At 44.0% G+C, this 24,209-nt stretch overlaps 1 protein-coding gene across 1 annotated transcript in view; it reads right to left on the reverse strand.

Annotated features, from left to right (window-relative positions):
* Nucleotides 1-24,209, reverse strand: part of MATN3 (matrilin 3) — a 49,467-nt gene that overhangs the window by 22,920 nt on the left and 2,338 nt on the right. The window contains 1 exon segment of the mRNA XM_029596882.1: nt 18,757-19,326. Coding sequence (XP_029452742.1) covers nt 18,757-19,326 — 570 coding nt within the window.

Genomic DNA, 24,209 nt, shown 5'->3' on the forward strand with positions numbered 1-24,209 from the left:
CAGTTTTTTAAAATCTACCCCAGTGTTATTAGTCTTTGAAGACAAATATATCTTTGATAGTGTTAAAAACCCAGAGAAGATAACAACTGGTCACGGAAATCATGGAGCAATCATAAAAATCTAGAAAACAGAACCCAAGAGACCTAGGGCCATCTTTACCACTTAGGCAATTTTCACAGTGTCACATACCGGTAGCAGCCAAGTACATGGGTGCTTCTGTAGCTACATATCTTTAGTAAAATTGCAAAGAGAAACTGCCCAGATAGTTTCTCTTTGGAGGTTTGCTAAAGGGACGTGGGTACAGAACTGTACATATACATTGGCCCTGCTACATCTGTGGATAGTGTTAGGCAGTGGAGATGATGCACATATTGGAATATTCAAGTTACACCCCTGGTAATGTCTATATTTAGAGTGTCTAAATCCTGCTGCCTCAAAAAACTAAGCAGCGAGATAGCCATTCTGCATAGGGAAATTTTCAAACAAGCAATCTGGCTACCTAACTTTGGGGGTCATTTATCAAATTGCTATATGGCATTTTCACTTGCGTTAAGGTGTTTTTGCATGCGAAAACACCTTTAACACATGCAAAAACGCCATAACGCATAGTGTGATGCAAATTAGAAAAAGGGGAGGAGTTTGGGGCTGGTTTTTTGGCCAAGTGGGCTGGCTTCAGAATTTGCGAAGCCATATCGCATGGCTTTAACATGTATTTTAACTACACCTTTTTCATTTGCATAAAGCTGTGTGATAGGGCTTTATCGCACTTTGCGATGTTTTCGCAAATGCTGTTTTTACCTCCTGGAGAGCCAGCCTAGCTATCAGGGCCCTCCTACAACCACTGGGGGTGGGGGAGAGAGAATATTTGGTTGTCTATTATGCTTTTTTTTTTACGTGCCACTCTTTAAACAACCAATGTGATTTATAAAACTTCTTAAGACTTTTTTTTTGCAAAAATGTTTCTTATATCTCGCCCATACTCAGTGCCATTGTATTTCTAACATTAATTACTTGATCCTTCTTTCTAACAAAATCATTAGCTTTAACAACACCGACTTATCTGAATCGGATTACTGCGGTCCCAACGAGGCCTTGTTTCAAATCCAAAGATTTTTCTTCAGGGGATGTTGTTTCAATGTCAATTTCCAAGTAGGCGTGTTTCCTGCATTCCTCTTTCTGGTTTTTTCAATGTTATGTGGCATCACATTGGATCACCATGTCCAGCGCCTGGAAATGGTGATCCGACATTGACAATCACATTGGTTATTTAAAGAGTGTGGCATGTAAAAAAAAGCATAATAGACACAAAAAAATTCTTGTAATATATAATAACCACACCTTGACTATTTGTTTAACTTTGTTTAACTTTATATCTTTATGCTATTATAAATGTTCTCTGTATTAGACAAAAGGAAACACCTGGTTCCCTGCACCACTCAGTTGTTTGTAAACCACTGTGATATGTGACATTTGTTTAACTTTTTATCTTTTAGCTGTTATAAACCTTCCCTGTATTAGACAAAAGGAAACACCACTCAGTTGTTTGTAAACCGTTGTGATTTGTAAAATAGAACATCGGTATATAAAAACAAATAAATAAAATAAAAAAATTCAAAAAGATGGAGGAGGTTGGTTAATGATTATAAGAGCAGAGCACATTACATGGTGGTAATGGCATAAAATCATTGTATGAAACCTTCCACCCCACTTTAAAAAAAAAAAGTGTCATTATTAAAAAAAGGTTTTTTTAAATAGAGACGTTGTCCATTATAACATTCAGTTAAGATCAAGTAACACCACGGTGTAACAGAAAAACACAAAGATTTAATAAATTAAACAAAGTGAGAAAGGAGGGGTCAGGAGTGGTATTGGTTTAATTATTCTGGATATCATCTGGCATAATCCAGAATGACAAGGATGGACTTATTTATTTGAGTAGATATCTCTCTAGTGGCCCCACAAGGTCAATGCCCATCCTTTCAAAAGAGGTTTCTAATATAAGCATTGGCATTAGAAGTGCCACCCGTACAACAGCAGGTTTTGGGACTAAGCAGGTGAGGCAGGACCAGCAATACATCTGGACTTGTTATGTAGGCCTGACCGATAGAACTGTGCCAGTATTTTCTCCTGGGTCTGTTCCTCCCCTAGGTGACCCCTTAGAAGGTGGCTGTGAGCTAGTTGCATAACCTTCTGGTGATATGGTTTGGGAATTAGGAGTTGTTCTATCAATTCCCTCTCCACACTTCCCTTTGTAGCTCATTAAAGTAGGTCCCCTTTCATTACAAAATGAGGAATAGACTCTGTTAGCTGCGACCCAGGGACTAGCTTTTCATCCACCTTTTGTATATGCTCCTGGGCCTACTTAAAGGACTCATCTTCCCTTTGGACCCATCTGAAGTTTCCCAGGTCACCCCCTTTTTCCCACTCAAAGGGGCCAGGTAAAACATTTTGGATGAGTCCCTTGACTTTGACCCTTCCTCCCCGGTTGCCTCTAAATTAGCAGCATAACTGTATTTGTTCTGTCAGTATTGCCTCCGGGACTTAGGAGCCAGAGTCTTTATGATACAGAACTGGATCATCCAAGGGAAAGAGTTCTTCATTGTTGTGGCTGGATGAACACATTGTGAGCTGGTTCCTTAGTCCCATCCTATCACCACAGGATAGGGTAGCCAAGGAAGAATTCCACCTCAATTTTGTCTTGGATGACTGGGGTCTTCAGTTCTATCTGACTTGTTGGATATTCTTTGGTCCCCGTGGATGCATGCCAGGGTTACTACTTGGTGATAATTAATATGGACCCACTTTATTAACTCTCTTTGGATGAGTGTTTTCACACTCCCAGAGTCCAATAAAGCCTGGGTTGGAATGCCATCTAGCTCTACCACAATTACAAAAGTAGAGACTCCTTGGCTAGGGACATCCACAAAATTACAAAAGTGTGAGGCCATGGCATAAATGTTCATTGGTTCCCCTTTCCTGTGGGGAGAATCTCATGCAAAATGGCCCCTCTCACTACAGCTAAAATATGGAAGTCCCGTGGATCTTTGTGGTTGAGGTGAAAAGTTCAGCATGTCTAACTCCACCTGCTGTCAGGGTCTCCTGTCCTTAGGTCGTCAGCGTCCTCTCCCTGGGTTGGGAGGTCTCCCCTGAGTCTAGGGATGAATTGAGCTTGGAAATAGGCCTCCACCATCTCCAACGCCAATTCCAATATAAGGTTCGGGTGTCTGCACACCCACTACCTCATAAGCTGGCCGATGCAATACGGATTGCTAAAAACGTGCATCTAAACTGGATGCACCTTTTCTTAATGCATGCACAATCACCTCTCCTGGGCGCTCGATGTAATATGCAAATGAGTCACTGCAGTAAAAAGGATGCAATAGGGATAAATCGTGTGTCCCTAGCATGTCTATGGCATTGGGCGCACAGGAGAAGTGGCTGTGCGTAGGTTAGAAAACCAGATGCTCATAAATTGAGCATCCATTTTCCAAACCTGACTACTGGCACAACATTTTTTTTCAGTATTTTCTGCTTTTCTGTAAATTTTTGGGGCTCCTCAAGACTTAACACCAGCTCTGGGGCTGGCGTTAATTTTTGAGAGTAAAAATGTGCATGTCGGGTGCACATTTATTTTTTACATAAGGGGATACTAGCTAATAGGGATGAGCATTTTTTTTCACAAATTAGACAATATCAACGATATTGTCTAATTCCTGATTGAGCATCAGCCCCAAAAACTGAAGCATATTTTGCCGAAAATTCAGCAAAAATTTGTATTTCATGTTAGTGCTAGCTAACGAACTCCTCTGAATTGATACTTTTTAATTTTTAAGTTGCAATTTTTTAGTGCGCACTAATGAGCCTTTAAGTGCATTAACATCTAGCTAGTGCACACTATCTCGGACGGTGTATTGCGCACACTAATGCTGTAATAGTGCGCACTAACTGGTTGTTAGTGTGCAGTAAGGCCCATTAGTGCGCACTAACGCACTTCGTCGAAAAATGGCAAAAACAAAAAAAACGAGTCGTAAGAAAATGAAATTTTCCACGGAGCACCCAACCCGAAGCCCAACCCAAAAGCTAAAAACAATTCACATCCCTACTAGCTAATAGCCTCATCAACATGGTATTTGCATGTGATGAGAGCTATTAGCTGCGCGCTGGTTTGGACATGCATTTTGGATGCGCTAATACCTTTATTGCATAAGGGGTTATGGATGCCTGTCCAAAACATGCATCTAACAGTGGGTTAACATGTGTTCTAGCCTGACTGCATGGTATTGCATCGGCCTGAGGGTGTTTTAGGCCATCTAGGAACTGTTCCAACAAAACCATGTTGGCTACCTTCACCCCGGTTTTCTCTTCCAGGCACAGCCACTTACAAGAAACAATCTTAAGTCAGTGGAAAAGGTTCTGCAGGTTTTCCTGTGGTTGAAGAACTCCTTGCTGAAAGCACTGTCTGTAGGCTTCTGGGGTAAGTTCTGCCCTCTTTAGGATGGCTCTTTTGACTTCAGCATATGTAGCCCTTCCTTTCAGGCGGTTTGGAAGGCAACTTGACTATTCCCTGTAAGGAGGCTCCGCAAATAGGTAGTCCATGTATCTTTTGGCCATCTTGCCAAGTGAGCGGCCTGTACAAAGCTCTTCAGGAAACACTCAGGGTCTTCTTCTGGGACCATCTTAAGTATGACTGGCGACAAGGGAGGTGGCCTGGTTATAGTAGTCTGTATGGCCTGTGTTACAGAGTTAGCATTGTGTTTTGCTGTATAATTTGTACTTGTAGCACCTGCTGCTGGTCAATTTGCATTTGTAGGGCATTCTGCAATTGCTTCTGTCTTATAGCTAGGACATGGATCACTTGCTCCATCTTCCCTGCTTTCCAAGCAGTCTCCAAACTGGGTATCTCTCCAAGAAAAGGAGAGGGCCCCCCTCCCCCCCCCAAAAAAAAAAATCTGCTGTCCTGTTTGGTCCTGACTCACTGCTTGAACCCTGACTGCACAGGCGGGTTACCCCCTTGGACTGTTGTAGTTTCAGCTAGATGAGTGGAACTAGGAAGCCTCAGGAAAGAGAGAAAAAAAACCTCTGCAGCTGTGGGCTCCTGCCTGTGCTTCCCACTTAGGCAGCAGATCCTACTGATACCATCATATGTGGTAACTTGGGCGATAGCGACTTGGGAAACGGCCAGGAGGAATAAGGAGGCAGACACTGGCTGTTTCCTTTAAATGCAATTTATTTACAGTGCAAAGCAAATCAAAACAAAAATGCAGCTCACCTTAACTTCAGGTAGTACACACATCAAACATAGGAGATATTAACGTAGGCTGGCTTCCTCCCTGCTGCCTGGGGCCTGTTTAACCATTCTAGGCCCCGAGTTCTTATATTCTGGTGAGGTGCTCCTCCATTCACCCAGGATTCCCTGTGGGTCTGGATCTTAAGGAGGACCAAGCAAGACAGCGGTGCCCGGTCCTTTAAGATAATCTGAGGGAATTTTCTATAGATTCCTTTACAAAGTCATTAAGATTACAAAATGACAGTGTACACAATGTTTAATAGTATGGATAACTGCCATATTCTGATACTGTTCTGTATTCTGGACATGGCATACGGGGTTCAATACCCCATAGAGAATCCCTTCTGCTTCCATGCAGGCCCTCCCCTCCCAGGAGCAGCCTACAGCGATCAGCAGACAGAATACATCAGAGAAGAATTACTGTGTTCCCTAATTTAGCCTCTCTTCCCTGATGCAAAGGGAAAAAGGTGTTGGTACTTACCAGCAGAAAAAAAGCACTAGATTGAAGTAATTGTATGTTAGTGACTGAATTATTGAATGTAATAAAAACAGGAATTAAAAAATATTAATTGAAGTTTTAATGAATAAATTAACAGGTTGCAATGTATTCATTGTAAAACTAATAAAGTGATATGCAACAAAACAAAATAGAAAATAGAGCTGTTAGAAACAACTTAGGGAAATATGCAGGTGAAAGGGATTATTTAGTTTACAGTTAAAACAGAAGTGACTCATAGAGAGAGACAGTCAACATAATTTGTTAAATATTTTCACTCATGTGCTAGCCTTGTGGTTGGCACAGGAAACTCAAGTTTGAGTACAATGAAGCCGGCAGGGCTTAAGTTTGCTTTGAGAGGACACCTTCAAGTCTGGGGAGGGAGAAAAGGCAGCAAACTCTGCTAGTCAAAAAAAGGTCTTGGGTAAAATAGCCCTACAGGCCAGCCTTGGTATATTTGTGCCATTTGAAGAGGGAGAATACAAAAAGATGGTAAAATAGTATAAAAAAATACAAATGCCTTCACTCACTGGCCCCATGGCTCTGTGGTAATGCTAATTTCAAGAGTGCAGAAAACCATGACTCGGCTCTCCTATCTTGTGGGACAAAGGTGTGCCAAGATGGTCCAAGATTGGAGCAAGAAGAGTTAGTGCAACTGGTGTTAACAGAGTGACCACTAATGGTACAGTGGTGGTATTGCGAGGTTCAGTCCTAGAGACAGCTTCTCTTCCAGCCCTTGATCAGCTAGAGCAGAGCTTTCCAAACTTTTCATGTTGGTGACACACTTTTTAGACAAACATAATTTCACGACACGGTAATTCAGTCTACTAGTAAACCAGAGGTTAAAGGTTAAACGAACGAAACATATTTCGACAATTTATGTATGTTTCCTTAAATATATACATAAATAAAATGTTTCACGACACAACCTATCTCATGAAAACCTTAAATTTATATTAAAAATATATATTCCAAGATTCATGTTATTGTTATAATTTATGAGAAACAATAATAAAACAAATTGTCCCCCACTCACTCATCTCTCTCCTCCCCCCAGCACATGTCTGGCCCCCACACACTCATATCTCTCCCCCTCAAGCACATGTCTGTCCCCCCAGCACGTTTGCCCCCCACTCACTCATCTCTCTCCCCCCAGCACATGTCTGGCCCCCACACTCATGTACCTCGTCTTTTTGATTGTTGCCAGTTAAGTGCTTCACTCCTTTCCATGATCACCAGACACTGCTGCTTGCAGTCAGTACTCCTCATGGCCAGGCCTCATTGGCAGCAGCAGCCAATGCAAGGATGGCTGGGCTCATTCCACCCACCAAGCCCCCCAAAAAAACGCGATTGACAGCAAAAATCACCCAATAATAAAGCAACCCATAAACTGAAAAAAAAAAGTGAATCTCTAGAAAAAAAAAAGCCCAAACTCGCATCAGAGTTGACCGGGCTTGCGCGACACACCTGCACACTGCAGGCGACACACTAACGTGTCCCGACACACAGTTTGGAAAGCTCTGAGCTAGAGGATGACTCATCCAGGCTATCAGTTTGGAGAGGCTGTAAGGAATGGGATGGTTATGTGGGTAATATTTTTACAAAGTACTCATTCACCCAGAATTTGTTTTGTTTTGACTCTGAAATAATGAGGGAGTTTTTACTTATAAAATAATTTTTTTATTTTGTGATCTGGCGCAATCAAAGGTTTTTGGGGGTTTTTTGTCCATTTTTGCTCAATCATCTGCAGACTTTCTAAACCCTCCTTTTTTGTTTAACCAAAGGAACTCACTTTCAAAAATGCTGGTTCTACAAATCAGGAAAGGCAAAAGAATCCATTGACAGGCATACATGTACATATGGAATATTAAGAAACTATTTTAAAATGTGCTTTACTACTAATTTTGAAAGTTGTTATAACAGTAAAAAAAAAAAAAGTCAGCTGGATTAATTAGCCAGAGTGGAAGAAGATCATAATAAGTTTTGCATAAAATTCACTTTAAGTAGAATGAATCTGCATCAAAACTAATGCAGTGACAGACTTCCTTCTCTTCATCACATCAAGGACAAGATAAAAGCTTTGATCATTTAACTTGACATCTGCCACTAAGGCTATGTTAGGGGACAGAGGTATAAGAGTGTCAACCCTGGTTTGGTTTCTCCACTTATCACTGCCCATGAGGTGTGACCATGAAGAAATTACTAAAGCTCCCTCTCTGATCAACAGACCATAATGCTTTTTAATAGGGATGTGAATCGTGTCCTCGATCGTCTTAACGATCGATTTCGGCTGGGAGGGGGAGGGAATCGTATTGTTGCCGTTTGGGGGGGTAAAATATCGTGAAAAATCGTGAAAAATCTAAAAATCTAAAAATCGCAAAACCGGCACATTAAAACCCCCTAAAACCCACCCCCGACCCTTTAAATTAAATCCCCCACCCTCCCGAACCCCCCCCCCAAATGACTTAAATAACCTGCGGGTCCAGCGGTGGTCCGGAACGGCAGCGGTCCGGAACGGGCTCCTGCTCCTGAATCTTGTTGTCTTCAGCCGGCGCCATTTTCCAAAATGGCGCCGAAAAATGGCGGCGGCCATAGACGAACACGATTGGACGGCAGGAGGTCCTTCCGGACCCCCGCTGGACTTTTGGCAAGTCTCGTGGGGGTCAGGAGGCCCCCCACAAGCTGGCCAAAAGTTCCTGGAGGTCCAGCGGGGGTCAGGGAGCGATTTCCCGCCGCGAATCATTTTCGTACGGAAAATGGCACCGGCAGGAGATCGACTGCAGGAGGTCGTTCAGCGAGGGTTCCGGCGCCTCGCTGAACAACCTCCTGCAGTCAATCTCCTGCCGGCGCCATTTTCCGTACGAAAACGATTCGCGGCGGGAAATCGCTCCCTGACCCCCGTTGGACCTCCAGGAACTTTTGGCCAGCTTGTGGGGGGCCTCCTGACCCCCACGAGACTTGCCAAAAGTCCAGCGGGGGTCCAGAAGGACCTCCTGCCGTCCAATCGTGTTCGTCTATGGCCGCCGCCATTTTTCGGCGCCATTTTGGAAAATGGCGCCGGCTGAAGACAACAAGATTCAGGAGCAGGAGCCCGTTCCGGACCGCTGCCGTTCCGGACCGCCGCTGGACCCGCAGGTTATTTAAGTCATTTGGGGGGGGGTTCAGGAGGGTGGGGGATTTAATTTAAAGGGTCGGGGGTGGGTTTTAGGGGGTTTTAGTGTGCCGGCTCACGATTCTAACGATTTATAACGGTAAATCGTTAGAATCTCTATTGTATTGTGTTCCATAACGGTTTAAGACGATATTAAAATTATCGGACGATAATTTTAATCGTCCTAAAACGATTCACATCCCTACTTTTTAATACAGGAGTCTCCCTATTTGGGTCATAGGAGAAGGTAAAGAGCTGAGCAAGTTCTGGTGCCGATGGTAGCTTGGGGAGAGGAACAAAGTGAGCCATCTTGGAGAAGCGGTCTACAGTTACCCAGATGACTGTGTTCCCCTCTGACGCGGGCAACTCTACCACAAAATCTGTGTTAAGTGCATCCATGGCCCGATGCACTTAGTACAGGGATCAGGGAGTGGGGGGAAGAGGACTGGACTGGCCAGGATGTGGGGTAGGATGGGGTGGAAGGGGAGGAGAGGGGGAGAGAAGTGGGTCAGGTTGGCATTTCAGAAGATCAGGCAAGCACAAGCACAGCCTCTTTTCTCAATCACTGCCACCACAAGTAAATGGGCCATGGAGCTGTAGAAGACAATGGAATTCAAAAAAAGCTTAGGATATAGAGAGGATCCCTAGTGGCAAAAGGATTGTAATGAAGCACTGAGGTAGCCTGCACAGAGAGGTGGTTCAGCCCCAAAACAGCATTGAAACAACTGCATTGTGCTTCCAAGAAGGCATCAGGGGAAACGGTATGGAATGGCAGTTACAACCCTAAACGCCATGCTGGAAAGACTAGATGGGCCATTTTGGTCTTTATCTGCTGTCATTTACTATGTTACTGTTGCGGTCCCGGTTGCAAGGCTTGTGACCGGGTTCTTACCTGGCTCTCCCCGGGGGCAGCAGTGGGAGGTTCGGGCCTGTCCACGAGGGAGATGCCGCCAAGCCTCTGATTCCGGCTCCTCCCTCTCTAGGCACACGCAGGAAAGCCCAATTTAAAGGACTTTTCCCGCCAGACCGCAGCCCACCCACTGAAATGACGTCAGACGCCGGCTACTATTTAAAGCCAGTGTCTGCTCCCATTCAGCGCCTTGCAACGAGGTTCTCCTGGTGAGTGCTAGTTGCGTTTGTGTTCCTGCTCTTCCTGCTCCAGATCTTCGGATTCCTGTTCCTGATCCTGTTCCTGATGCTGTTCCTGATCTTCGGATTCCTGTTCCTGCTCCCGTCGTTCCTGCTTCAGCTCCTGGTGTTCTGGCTCTGCTCCTGCTCCCGGTGTTCCCGCTCCAGCCTCCGTCTCCATCTCTGGCATCCTCCGTCCCTGATTCCTCTGGTTGGACTCTCTGGCTTTGACTCCGGCTTGTTCCTGGTTCTGTTCCTGCAGCCTGCCCTGACCTTGGATCATCTCATCGTCTTCTACGCTCTTGACCTCCTAAGTCCCAACGGTCTGGGACCTCACGAGCTCCTCTCAGGGGGGGTCCGCTGGCTTCCAGGGTGAAGACTCCAGGATCTACGGGTGTCCCGTCCACCGGTCTACCTTCTCGCCGCAGAGTGCTGACCTCTCCTACCAGCTCACTCTGCCAGGCCGGCCCAAGGGTCCACTGCTATACTCGCAACAGTTTGCAAGGCCATGGATCCAGTGGATCTGTCAGGGCTTCAGGCCATCCCCGGCATGGCCCAACGCCTGCAGCAACAACAGCATTGCCTAGATGTCCTGGTGGCTACAGTGGAACGTTTGGCCAACCGATTGGACGCAGCACCCCCTGAAGTTCCACAGGTTCCGTTACCCCTACCGGTGGTAAGCGTCCATACACCGACCCAGTTGCTGGCACCGCCTCGTTACTCCGGAGATGCCAAGGCCTGTCGTGGCTTTCTAAACCAGTGTTACATTAGATTCTCACTGTCGCCTAATCAGTTCCCGACGGACTCTGTGAAAGTGGCGTACATCTTGTCCTTGCTGGATGGGAAGGCGCACTCCTGGGCCTCTCTCATGTGGGAACAGAGCAATTCTCTACCGGATAATTTGCCGCAGTTCGTGGCCAGCTTCAAACAAGCCTTTGATGAACCGGCATGACTTGCTACCGCCACGTCGGAGCTCCTACAGCTGAGACAGGGCTCTCGCTCTTTGGCAGACTACGCCATCGAATTCCGTACACTGGCTCTTGAGATCGGGTGGCGAGAGAACAGCTTCGGGGCCTCTTCCTGGAGGAGCTGTCATCCTGGGTTAAGGACAAGCTAGCGGCCCGTGATCTTCCAGATGACCACAACGAATTAATAGACTTAGCTGGAAGGATTGACCATCGCCTACAACAGCGGGCACGGGAGAGCCGTCCATTCTGGCGTGCTGAGCCTCTAGCACCTGCATTTTCAAGACCTATGACTCCAGTACCCAGTCAGGGAACGGCACACCCGGCGACGTCCTCTGAAGAACCCATGCAGCTGGGGTGTACTTCCTTAACAGCGGAAGAAAGGCAACACCGGCGCTCTTTGGGCCTGTGCCTCTACTAAGGGGGGGAATGGACACTTCCTGGCCCAGTGTAAGGAGCGTCCGGAAAACGCCCAAGCCTAGGAGGTTCCGAGGAGCTACTCCTCAATGTACCATTCCTATTACTACTGGAGTATCCAGGTGGCACCAGCATCTACTTCTGCTCCTCAATGTACCATCCCTATTACTCTGGAGTATCCGGGTGGCACCTTTGAGACTCTCGCTTTCATTGATTCCGGAGCAGGCGGGAATTTTATTCTGTACGACCTGGTGCAGCAATTACGGATTCCTGTCCTTCCTCGCAGGACTCCTCTACGGATTACATCGATCCGAGGAACGCCTCTTCCTGGGAGTATTTCCGCCTCTACGGGACCTCTCACACTCCATACTGGGGTTCTACATTCTGAGAGGATGTCTTTCTTGATTCTGGAAAAGGCCGTACACCCAGTGATACTTGGACTCCCGTGGTTGCAGCAACATTCTCCAGTTATTCAGTGGGATACTCTGCAGATAGCTAGGTGGAGTCCCTATTGCTTCGACAACTGTTTACACGTTCCACGGGCACCCAGCATTCCGCTTCTGCATGCTTCGGTGGTGCTTCCTGCTGCCTATGCTGACTTTGCTGATGTCTTTTCTAGAAAGAAGGCAGAGCTCCTGCCGCAACATCATCCCTTCGACTTCGCTATAGAACTGGTACCGGGATCCACGCCACCTCGTGGAAGGGTATATCCTCTATCCCTGCCTGAGACACAAGCCATGTCTGAATACATAGCTGAAAACCTTGCTAGAGGGTTCATTCGACCTTCAAAGTCACCAGCGGGGGCAGGCTTCTTCTTTGTAGATAAAAAGGATGGCTCCTTAAGACCCTGCATTGACTACAGAGGTCTGAATGCCATTACCAAGCGTGACCACTACCCTCTTCCTTTGATCCCCGAACTTTTAGACCGGTTACAGGGGGCCAAGATATTCACTAAACTAGATCTATGGGGCGCTTACAATTTGGATCGAATTCGCCCCGGTGACAAGTGGAAGACTGCATTCAACACCAGGGATGGGCATTATGAGTATCTCATTATGCCTTTTGGCTTATGCAACGCCCAGCAGTCTTCCAACACTTAATGAATGAAATATTACAGGAGCTTCTTTATACTTCTGTTATTGTGTACTTGGATGACGTGCTAATCTATTCTCACGACTTGGATTCCCACCGACAACATGTAAGACAAGTTCTTCAAATCCTCAAAGACAACTACTTGTACGCCAAGCTGATTCCTCTGGTTGGACTCTCTGGCTTTGACTCCGGCTTGTTCCTGGTTCTGTTCCTGCAGCCTGCCCCGACCTTGGATCGTCTCATCGTCTTCTACGCTCTTGATCTCCTAAGTCCCAGTGGTCTGGGACCTCACGAGCTCCTCTCGAGGGGTTCTCAGGCTTCCAGGGTGAAGTCATCGTCTTCTATGCACTTGTTCTCCTAAGTCCCAGTGGTCTGGGACCTCATGAGCTCCTCTCGAGGGGTCCTCAGGCTTCCAGGGTGAAGTCATTGTCTTCTACGCACTTGGTCTCCTAAGTCCCAGCGGCCAGGGACCTCACGAGATCCTCTCAGGGGGGTCCGCTGGCTTCCAGGGTGAAGACTCCAGGATCTATGGGTGTCCTGACTCCGTCCACTGGTCTACCTTCTTGCCGCAGAGTGCCGACCACCGTGTGTCCTGACTCTGCCCACCGGCCTACTTTCTCGCCGCAGAGTGCTGACCTCTCCTACCAGCTCACTCTGCCAGGCCGGCCTAAGGTTCCACTGCTATACTCGCAACAGTTACTGTAAACAAAGGCAAACAAATTTACCCTGAACAATATTGGGGTTGCAGAAATCGGTTCTTTTTTACTGTGGAAAAGTGGATGGATCTGTAGGGTTTTTAGGCCTGTTTCTGTGGAGAACTTGACAAGAAAACAGGCAATCATGGCTTCTAACAAAGCAGAATTCCAAATCTTCAGAAATGTGGTTCAGTCTTAAATACTAGAAATAGGAGCAGAGGGGAGTGAATGTGCTAGAAGTGATAAAGACATGAAACACTGATTTAGCTCATTAATATATCAGCTTGAGACTAAGCAAGAGTATCTGCCCAGCTGTATATATGCAACCGTGTTAGCAAATTAAATGAGGTCTAGGTAAAAGCTTAGGAAAAATACTATAATAACTTTTTATTTTTGCGAGCTTATATGTACTAGATTGCAATATAAATAAGATAATTCTGAGCATATAATATCAATTTCCAAGCAATATCAGAACAACGTAGTGATTACTGGATATGGGTGTAGCTAAGAAGCTAGTTGTTAGTATGTATGGAAACAAAATAATGAACATAGAAAATATGTAAATCTGTAATTCAGCTTGTACAGTATTAACAGAAAACATTTTTGCCTTTTTTTCTCTCTCACTCTTTCTTGCTGAGCTTTGCAATTACAACTCCCTATCATCTTTGCAGTAACGGGTTATAACTGACAAGTTTGTATATACCCATGTATAAGTCGATCTCATGCATAAGTTGAGGCTATTTTTTGGGTCCCAAAATCAAGATTTATCTGTCCCCCCATGAATACATGGAAGGTAAAACCTAGAGGGCTTATGAAATGGTGAAATCATACTAAGAAACAAACCGATAAATAAAAGTGATTTTCTTAAGTTATTTTTTAAAAGCAGAATGAAACATTCTCATTTAACAACTTAAGAAAATGTCCCTGCTGCATGTATCCTTACCTCCCTCCTCCATGGCTGTCCCTGCTATTTGAATCCTTCTCTTTTATCAAATCTTTCCAAGTCCGATTCTTCATCATTGGAATGTCCGAATAAATTGTGGAACCTTTCTTTGGTGATCAGCGTAAATGTTGTCTTCGCTGTCTTCATCTGTTGAATCATCATCCGATACGGATTCATCTTTGTCTTCATAGAGGGTGCATTCTTCTGATCCATCCATAGCATTGCTAATTTGCATTTCAGGAATGACTTCTTGACCATTTCTGGGGGAACTAACTCCCAGGCATCCTTTATCCATTTCGCTACCAAATCAATGTCTGGTTTCATCCGGTTCCCTATGCCCTAAATCCAAGAAGGGCCCAGGTGTCCAGTAAGGTTCCTACCACGAAAAATCTTAAACCCGAAAACAACCTAGAGAGATATCCCAACCAACTAGTGAGTAGACTAGAAGGAAAGCCCTCCCAGACCTGGTCAGGATCCCCAGGTTGGGTTAGCCTGCTTCCTCTGACTGGGCCTGAAAAATTGCAAAACAGAAGACGTTCCTATCTCCTAACCCTCCAAATACCATAAAAGACTGCCCAAGAATCTTGGGAGAAAGCTGTTATAAAGCCTCTCAGGGGGATGGCCATTCCCAGACCCCTCAAAAAGAAGGAGCTGAATTTAAATGGATCCTTCGACCCCCCCAATAATATGGCACACCTAGGCCTTAATGGTAACCGGAAATGGCTCCCTGTTACAAGAAGGAAAACCAATTAACAAAAACCACCTAAAGGCACACGAGGGAGAAAACAAAACCCACAGGGCCCTGCTAGAAAAAAACAGCTTTTGAAGCTCCAAAAACTTTCACTGAGTGAGTTTATTTATATTCTGCTTTTTGGCACTTCAAGTATTGTAGGTATTTTCCTATCTCTAGAGGGCTTACGGTCTAAGTTTATACCTGAGACAATGGAAAGTAAAGTGACTTGCCCAAAATCACAAGGAGTGGCAGAGGAATTTGAACCCTGGTTTTGCTGGTTTGTAGCCTGCTGCTCTAAATCACTAGGCTACTCCTCCTATGAGAAAGAGAAAGCAAAGAACCTTGACATGCAGGATCAGCAGAAAAATTAAGCCTGAGGGGCCCTGCCTGGGAGGCAGGGAGGTGGCTATAGCTGCACATGCTCAATAGAGCGTGCTCAAAACTTGTAAAATCTTTGAAATCAATGTTCTGTGTCAGGCTCCATCAGGTGACGTCACCTATATGTGAGGACTGCCATCCTGCTTGTCCTCAGAGAACTGAGATCTCACTGAGGTCTGTGGTGGGGTAACTTGGGTTCCCACTGTTTTTAAAGCTGTGGTAAGCTGTAGTTGTTCAGACCTCTAGTGGAGGATACTCAGAAGTAGGACATGAAGGTTCTGCTAGAGCAATATCATGTAAAAAGTAAACAAAGATCACTTAACAGAAACATCAGATCCAATCACATAATAAAACAAATATCAATATATTCTTTTATGAATCTTCTTTGCAAAAATGCAGAGAATATCATAACTACAATAAAACAGCAATAATCATAATCATCATAGAAAGATTTGCAACAGGTGCAGCACTGAACTAGGACATGAAAAAAAATTCAAATTCCGATGTTACCTAAGTGATAGCAAAACAAATTCTCTTCGCTGCCAAACACTTTGTGAAATAACATAAACATCTGCAAAATAAATACCTAGAACCTTACCATACCAAAACAGCATTAACTCTCAGGACTCAAACAGCAACAACCTTATGTACAAAGGCAGCAAGGCAAATGTTACATCAGGCCCTAGAACACTCATACACTACCTAGTGGGCAAACACAACAAACAGAACTGCTACAAATCCCTAGAGAGAAACTGCATGCTTGCCAAAATACTGCATCTCTGTCACCCATGCGCAACACAAGCAGACCCTTACCTAATACAGAATAAGGGACTAAAATTAGAAACAAACCTGCAGACAAAACTGAAATGGAAAGCCTGAGAAACCAGACTCTGTGAACACTGGAATACTGAAGAAAAAGCAAAATACAAATATATAAGAAATGCACATTCCCAAAGATGGCATATTCCAATCGCCGAAATGCAAAATAATTATTTTTTTACCTTTGTTGTCTGATGCTATTTTTCTAATTGGTTAGTCCCTGTCTCTTTTTTTTTCCCTTGTCTGTCTTTTCCTTATTCTTTTTTCAGGGTCTCTTTTATTCTGTCTTCTTTCCTTCCTCTTTCATACACACACACACACACACACACACACACACACACACACACACACAGACAATTTCTCACATGTTCTCTCACACAGACATGTTTTGTCTCACACAGGATCCCACTCTTCCATGCTCTCTCTCACTTACTCACAGGCTCCTACTCCCACATATTCCCACATCCACACACAGGCTTTCACTCTTACATGCTCTCTTTAACACAAAGGCTCTCATTCTCCTATGTTCTTACACATATGCTCCCATTCCCACAAACATAACACACAGGCTCTCACTCTCACATGCAGATTCCCAATCCCATTCCCCCCTACAGACATACACAGGCTCTCATTCTTACATGCTTTCTCACATGCTCTTTCACACATGCAGGCTCCCACACCCATACATATGTAACCACACAGGCTCTCACTCTCACCTGCTCACACACACAGGCTCTCGCTTTTACATGCTCTCTCACACACAGCTTCACATTCCCACACAAATACACAGGCTCTCATATGTTCTCTCTCACATGCAGGCTCCTGTTCCCACTTCCATACATAAGAACACACACAGGCTCTCACTCTCATATGCAGGCTCCCATTGCCCCATGCTCTCTGTCACACACACCCCCCCCCCTCAGGCAGCTCTCATTCACACCCCCCCCCTCAGGCAGCTCTCATTCACACCCCCCAGCTCCTCAGGCAGGCTCCCATTCAGGCCCCCCACCCCTCCCAGACAGGCTACCATTCACACACATCCAGGCAAGCCACCATTCACACACATACATACATACATACATACACACAAACCCAGGCAGACTAAAATTCACAGACATATACACACACACACCCAAGCAGGTTCCCCTTCACACATATAACCCCCCCCCCCCCCCCCCCAGGCAGGCTACTATCCTCATACACACTCACACCCAGGCTGGTTCCCAAACCCCCCCCCCCCCCCCCCCCCCCCAGGCAGGCTATCATTCATAGGCAAAAGGGGTAGCCTGTTCTGCTGCTCCTCATGTGCCTGCCCATGGCATTCAAAACTCATGAAGCTAATATGCCCTCTGTGCTGATCTCATGATACATGCGATCAGCATGAAACACTTACTGGCCACACATGTTTTGAATGCTGCAGGACCAGCACACGTGGAGAAGCAGGAGAATGGACACCTTCCGGTGAGGGGTTTTTTTTTTCCTTCAATCTCTAGCCTCCCAGTTCTACTCTTCTTCTTGGCCGCTGGTGGGATGGATCCACCGGCGGTCTCAGAGGCCTGTCTCGACTTCTTGGCCGCCAGGCTCCCTCCTCTTCTCAGCCGCTGGTAAGATAGGGTCCATCAGCGTCCTTGCGGGCCTGCACCACTTCTCGGACACCAGTGGGATGGAGTCCACCGGCGGCATTGTGGGCCTCTGTCTCCTCTCAACTGGCATGTCTGCTGTGGCCCCGTGAAAGGGCTTCTTCTTGGACCACTGGGCAATGCTGATTGGGTGGGTCTGAGCCTGAGCCATAGCCCACCCGTGGCTACGCCATTGGGTATGTCCCGAGGACTGGGTTAAGAGCCACTCTGAAAATGATTGCAATGTGCCCTTGAGCAGTGAGGATGTCATATGGGCTCCTTTGTGGACACCATGCCCAGTGAGAAATGGCAGAATTGAGAAACAGCTTGTTCAGCTAGATGGCAGCATAAACTTGCTAATTTGGAGATGATCGTATGAATTTACAATCAATATCAGATGAATGTAATTATGTCACTGGATACATGTGTAGCTTATTATGTATGGGAACTTAGAATAATGAGCAGATAATATGTAAATCTGTGATTGAACTCATACATATAGTGCTCTCTCTCCCACTCCTTCTTGCTGTATTTTGCCATTACAAATGTCTATCATCTTTGCTGTAACATATTTGCTATAACTGACAGGTTCCCGATAATAAAAAAAATACACTAATTATTTTATGAAGAATGTCTCCTTGTGATATTTAAGGAAAGGAAGAGGACTTGGCAAATAGAACCATATATTCAGGGCATTTACAATTACTATGATAGTAAACTGCCATATGGATTAATGACACTAAATTAAATGTTATTAAGTTCCGCCTAGAACAGGTCCTGGAAATAGGTGGAATACAAATTATTGTAAATAAATAAATGTTCTTCATTATAACAAATAGGCTGTGAGCCAATAAATACTTAGAAAGAATTTGTTGAAGCAAAATTTGCTTTAAATAGTGCACAAGATTTTTTTCATGGGACTTCAGCCCATTAAGATCAAAGTTTGTTATAAACAGAACCAAAGTTTGAGAGACTTATCAGACTTTAGAAATTGAATTTGCATTTGTGCAATAACAGCAATATATTGCCTTACCACATAGAGTTTCCCTGAATTTAGAAGTCAACTTTTCAATGACTCCATAGGTCTCCACAAAAAAGACGTGCTCATCCAGTGGCTCACTGGCCATCAGCCTCAGGGACTGCATATCTGCTCTGTCCACCCCAACAGCATAGATCTCAATGCCGGAGGCCCGTGCTCTAGCAGCAACTTCCTCCACCTTGTCCTGGGGTCTGCCATCAGTCACAATGATTGCCACTTTGGGGATGTTCAGTGACACAGACCGAGCACCTGACTCCTCAGCAAAAACCTTCTTCATGGTTGTTTCAATAGCTAATCCAGTCATAGTGCCCATGGAAAGAGGGGCTATCCTGGAGATGGCCTCCTTCATGGAATCTTTATTGAAGTAGGTTTTGAGAAAGAATTCTATCTTGACAGTACTGGCATAATTCACCACTGCCACCCTGGTGGCAAGCTCCCCTGTGTCCAGTGTGTCTATCATGTCGGCTAAGAAGACCTTCACCTTCTCAAACTCCTTGTGGTGGACACTGCGGGAACTGTCAATAATGAACACCAAATCCATGGGGCGACTTTTGCAGGCAACCTCTGAAATGGAAAATTAGAACAAACAAAAATTATAGAGAAAAAGTGAATAGTGGGAAAAAAATTAATTTCATCACCAATGTATAGACTTGTCTATTGAAAGATAGGTAAATTGCCTTTTCGTACAAGCATTATCTTATCAAAGTCCAGGTTTAGGTATGCCATGGAGGAGTGCCAAAGGCAGACAATTGCTACTTTTTATTCTTCTAAACAGTGAGATACTAAAATTGTATCAAAATCCCAACACACCTTCAAGAGGCAATGTCCCAGAAATCATCTTGCCTCTTATAAAGTGGCACATGTTATTAGAAAGGGAACAGTAAGAAGTTCCTAAATTCAAGGAATGAAGGAGTAGCCTGCGTGGAGATGCTATGCAAATTTGTTTCTTTTCCTTGGAAAAAAAAAAATTCAGTAGGTGACATAATGACACTGTACAGATACATTTAAAATGTTAAGAATCCTGGGTCGGCTCAGGGGCTGGGCTGAGTGCTGCCATGCAAAAGATTTGAGCCCTATTCCTGGCCCCTGCTTCTGCTTTCTGGGACTGGTTAGAGCTGGAGATGCGTTGAAGGCAGCATTCACAGGCCCTCGAGAGTCCCAGCCACCGCTCCAAGGTGAAACCTATTTGTCACATTCAGGGTGCAGGCTTACTGAACACTGAAGGCAGCCAAGGTCTGCGGTCCCAGGCCAAGGACTGGGGCTGCAATGGCTGGGCTGGTGGGAGCTTATCAAACAGAGGGTGGAGGGGGAGAACCCAGGTAGTAGTGAATGAAGGCTCATGGCACCATAGCCCACTAGAGATCAGATTGAACTGAGCTGGAAGCCCAAAAGGAGCAGGAGGAAACTGCGGAGCCAACTCCCCTCCTACCCCCCTCTGCCCCCACCAAAAAGAACCCAAACATTAAGGATTGTGGGAAAGCAACTAACAGAATGAGCAACCAACCTCTGAGACAGAAAAATGGAGGTTTGTTTCATCATTTCCAGAGAAGTCAATATTTTATACTGAAAGAAGTGAAATTGTGAAGAATGTTTCTAAGGAAATGTGCCTGGCTACATAGTTACAGATATTTTAATGGCAGGTTTATTTATTTAAAAACATTTTGTCCGCCTCTAATAAAGCTTTCAAGCTAAGCGGATCACATCTTAACGTATAGCAATAAAATCACGGACAACAAACAATAAAAACAATTACCATAACTTTCTCAGTTTAAGACCTTATTGTTTAAAGAAGCATTTAATGGTTTCCTGAAAATCTTTTAAATCACTCAAAATCCACAACTCCACTGGCAAATCATGCCATAATTTACAACTAATTAATGATAAAGCATTAATTAATTGCAGTCAAACTTTCCCCTTGGATGAGACCTCTCAAATCTGTTGACTGCAATGATCGACAGGGTTGTAAAACTTAAACAATTGTGCAAAATGGAAGATGCTCATGAATGCTCACGAAATGGACTCTTTGTGACTAAACAACTGCAAAACTCGCAGGCGCTTTTTGTGGTAGTCCAACATACAATGAATATTAGTAGTCCACTGTAGACAAAATAAAAGCTTGGACTACCGCTGTAGAATTTGTCACATCAAAGATAGGTCTTAAATAACACAAAAAACAAAGTTTAAAATAACCAGAAGAAAGAATAGTACACAACTGGATCTTGAAATCCAAGTTAGAATCAAAAATAACTCCTAGATTTTTCACCTGATCCACATAAGGAATAATTTCTCCACCTACTCCAATAGTCAGTAAATTTTCTCTAGGTGTTCGTGAAATCCATTAGGCTTTTGATTTTGTATAGTTCAAAACTAAACCATTAAGTGCATTCATTCCCCAACTGCTGTCAAATAAGAGTAATCCGATCAAAAAAACTGTTTCTCAATATGTGAACTAGCAAAATACAATTGAACATCATCTGCATAAAGAAAAACATCCAAAGAATCTAAAAATGAACATAATGAAAGCATAAATATATTAAAAAGTAGATAAGTTCATGGAGTACAACAAGACAAGAGCACATAATGATCTGCTTACTTTGCAAATGACGATTAAGAGCCCAATGTACTAACACTTGGTATTTTTCGTAGGTTAGCAACCTTTTGGCGATAGTTTGCTATGGATGCAAATTAGATCATTTGCATCCAGAGCTCACTTTCATGTGAAACAGTCCATGCATTCTCTGCTGTGCCACCAATGAAAAATTTCTGTTGCTGCTTTGCATGACTCTGTATTGCAGGAGCTCATTATTGGGCAATTTTAATAAACGTTTGCGTGTAGCAGATTACACACAAAGGTTTTCTATTGTAAAACCCACTTTTGTGACTTTTTTTTTACTTTTTTTGCTGAAGGGAATTTCATAGAAACATGACAGCAGAAAGAAAACCATACGGCCTATCTAGTCTGTCCATCTACACCAACTGCTCAGCGCTATAATCCTTAACACTCCTTCTTATGCAAAATATTATGCACTAGACATTCACACTTTTGTGTTTTTAGGCATGTGTGTGGGCATTTTGCAAAAAACAAAATTCACAATTTAGTACATTGGCTTCTTAGGAAGATGCCATTTTTGAGGCCTTGAGAGCAAAACCACCCGCCATGAGAAACAGTCCTATTTATTTATTTATTTTAAAACTTTTCTATACCGTCGTTTAGTGATATACCATCACAACGGTTTACAGATAGGCACGTAAATAAGTTTGGATTGGTTTATAAATTATCTAGTAGGTACCAATAAATTTTCGGTTACATGATTCAAATAATATTGCTATATGGAATGTGGATTGGAAATTCCAAACATGAGATATACTGTACTTTTCTTAAATGTATACTTAAGTATGAGAAAAAATAATAAAGAAAGCATATATGTTATTTGGTGACTTTTAACTGTGTTTAGGAGTTCTTTTTCTTGTTCATTAGTATTACTTACTCCCCACTCTCATTTCTGGCTTTCCCTTGGAATAGCACCAATGAACTGCCAGAGAGGCCTTTAAGGAGACTGAGCATGAAGTACATTCCATCTCCTTTCAACATAAATTATGTTTATTTGTGGGACATAAAAGTCCAGAGACAGTGTTTCTTAAAGTTAGTACTGAATTTTCATAAATCAAAAGCTGCCCCTGAAATAGATCAAGCCCAGCAGTAACGGAACTAAGGTATTCCTACTTCTACTTCGCATTTTTACAGTGCCATTAGACCTATGTAACACTGGTTTGCATTAATTTTAGAGGTTCTGATTTTATGGATACAGATTTATCAGCATGCCTTTCTCCCATGCACATTAAGTTTTCTGAACAGGTTAAAAACTATTTTTTCCAGATTCTTCTTCTTTGATCCTCAGTACATCAATGCAGCAAACACATCACTATAACCTGAACAGAGGATTGCTATCTCCAGTTGCATAAACCTGGTAGCACTATATAAATGACAATGTTAGGGATCTTACATTATACCCAAGAAATACAACACACCGGCTCACAACTTTGATTTGTATTGCGTATAAGTGGAAGAATTAGTCAGAATTTTCACAGCATGATCAGGGATTGCAATATGTTTATCTAATGTTAGTAAGGGTTCCCAAAGATGTTAATTTGTTGTATATTTTTTGTGATTTAGTTTCATTGTGTAAAACATGGAGGAATGTGTTGGGATTTTTATCATGACTAGGGATTTCATTGTGTCAATACATAGTTAGCAAGGGTCCAAGAAATGTGAATTTACCAACTAATTTTTATAAACCATGTACACTGTGAAAAACATGTAAAACATGTATGTTCAATAGAGGATATACAAAACTACAGATAGTCATATGCATCTGATGTTGTACCAAATATACATTTAATAGGGTACTTAAACATACATGTTTAGAATTTTTGTTGTTAGAAATAGCTTTGTAGCCACATTGATGTATTGAATTGTGTTATAATGTGATACATGTGAAGCCATATAGCCATAAAGATTTTGTATATAAATTCACATATGAGTGCATAAACTCACATCCATGTAGAAACAACATTGTAGGTTTGTACTTGAAACATTAATAAAGATTTGTTTTTACAATTATGAACATTAGTTCACCTTTTCCATTTGGAATTCTTCTTATATATCTAATTAAGTACTTCACATGATATACATATTGCCCGATTTCTAGTAGTTAAATATACATACACATACATCTCTCTCTATATATATATCTATATCTATCTATATCTATATATATTTTACATAGGCCGCCAGCGCGCACAAAGCCCCGGGACGCGCGTAAGTCCCGGGGCTTCGTAAAAGGGGCGGGAGGGGCGTGTCTGGGGTCAGGGGGCGGTCCAAGGCAGGTCCGGGGGCATGGTGATGATTCGGGGGTGGGCCGGAAGGGCGGTCCCGAGTCCCCCGGCACTGCGGCCTGTGCCGGGGTATGGCGAGGCGGTGCGCACAAGTTACGCCTGCTTAAAGCAGGCGTAACTTGTGCGCAAAGGTAGGGGGGGATTTAGGTAGGGCTGGGGGGTGGGTTAGATAGGGGAAGGGAAGGGAAAGTGGGGAGACACGGAAGGAAAGTTCCCTCCGAGGCCGCTCCGATTTCAGAGCGGCCTCGGAGGGAACGGAGGCAGGCTGCGTGGCTCGGCGCGCGCAGGCTGCCAATTTTGTGCAGCCTTGCGCACGCCGACCCCGGATTTTATAAGATACGCATGGCTACACGCGTATCTTATAAAATCCGGCGTACTTTTGTTTGCGCGTACCTTTTTTAAGATCTACCCCATAGTACCTATTACGGCGCCGAAATTAGGGGATGTACAAATATATTGGGCCGGCGCACAATGAGCAGATTTTAAAAGCTGCCCAGCTACGCATGGATTTCCCGCTGTGCACACAAATGAAAAGTTTCCAAAAAGAGTAG

Source organism: Rhinatrema bivittatum, chromosome 3, assembly GCF_901001135.1.
Source record: "Rhinatrema bivittatum chromosome 3, aRhiBiv1.1, whole genome shotgun sequence".
Classification (NCBI taxonomy): Eukaryota; Metazoa; Chordata; class Amphibia; order Gymnophiona; family Rhinatrematidae; genus Rhinatrema; species Rhinatrema bivittatum.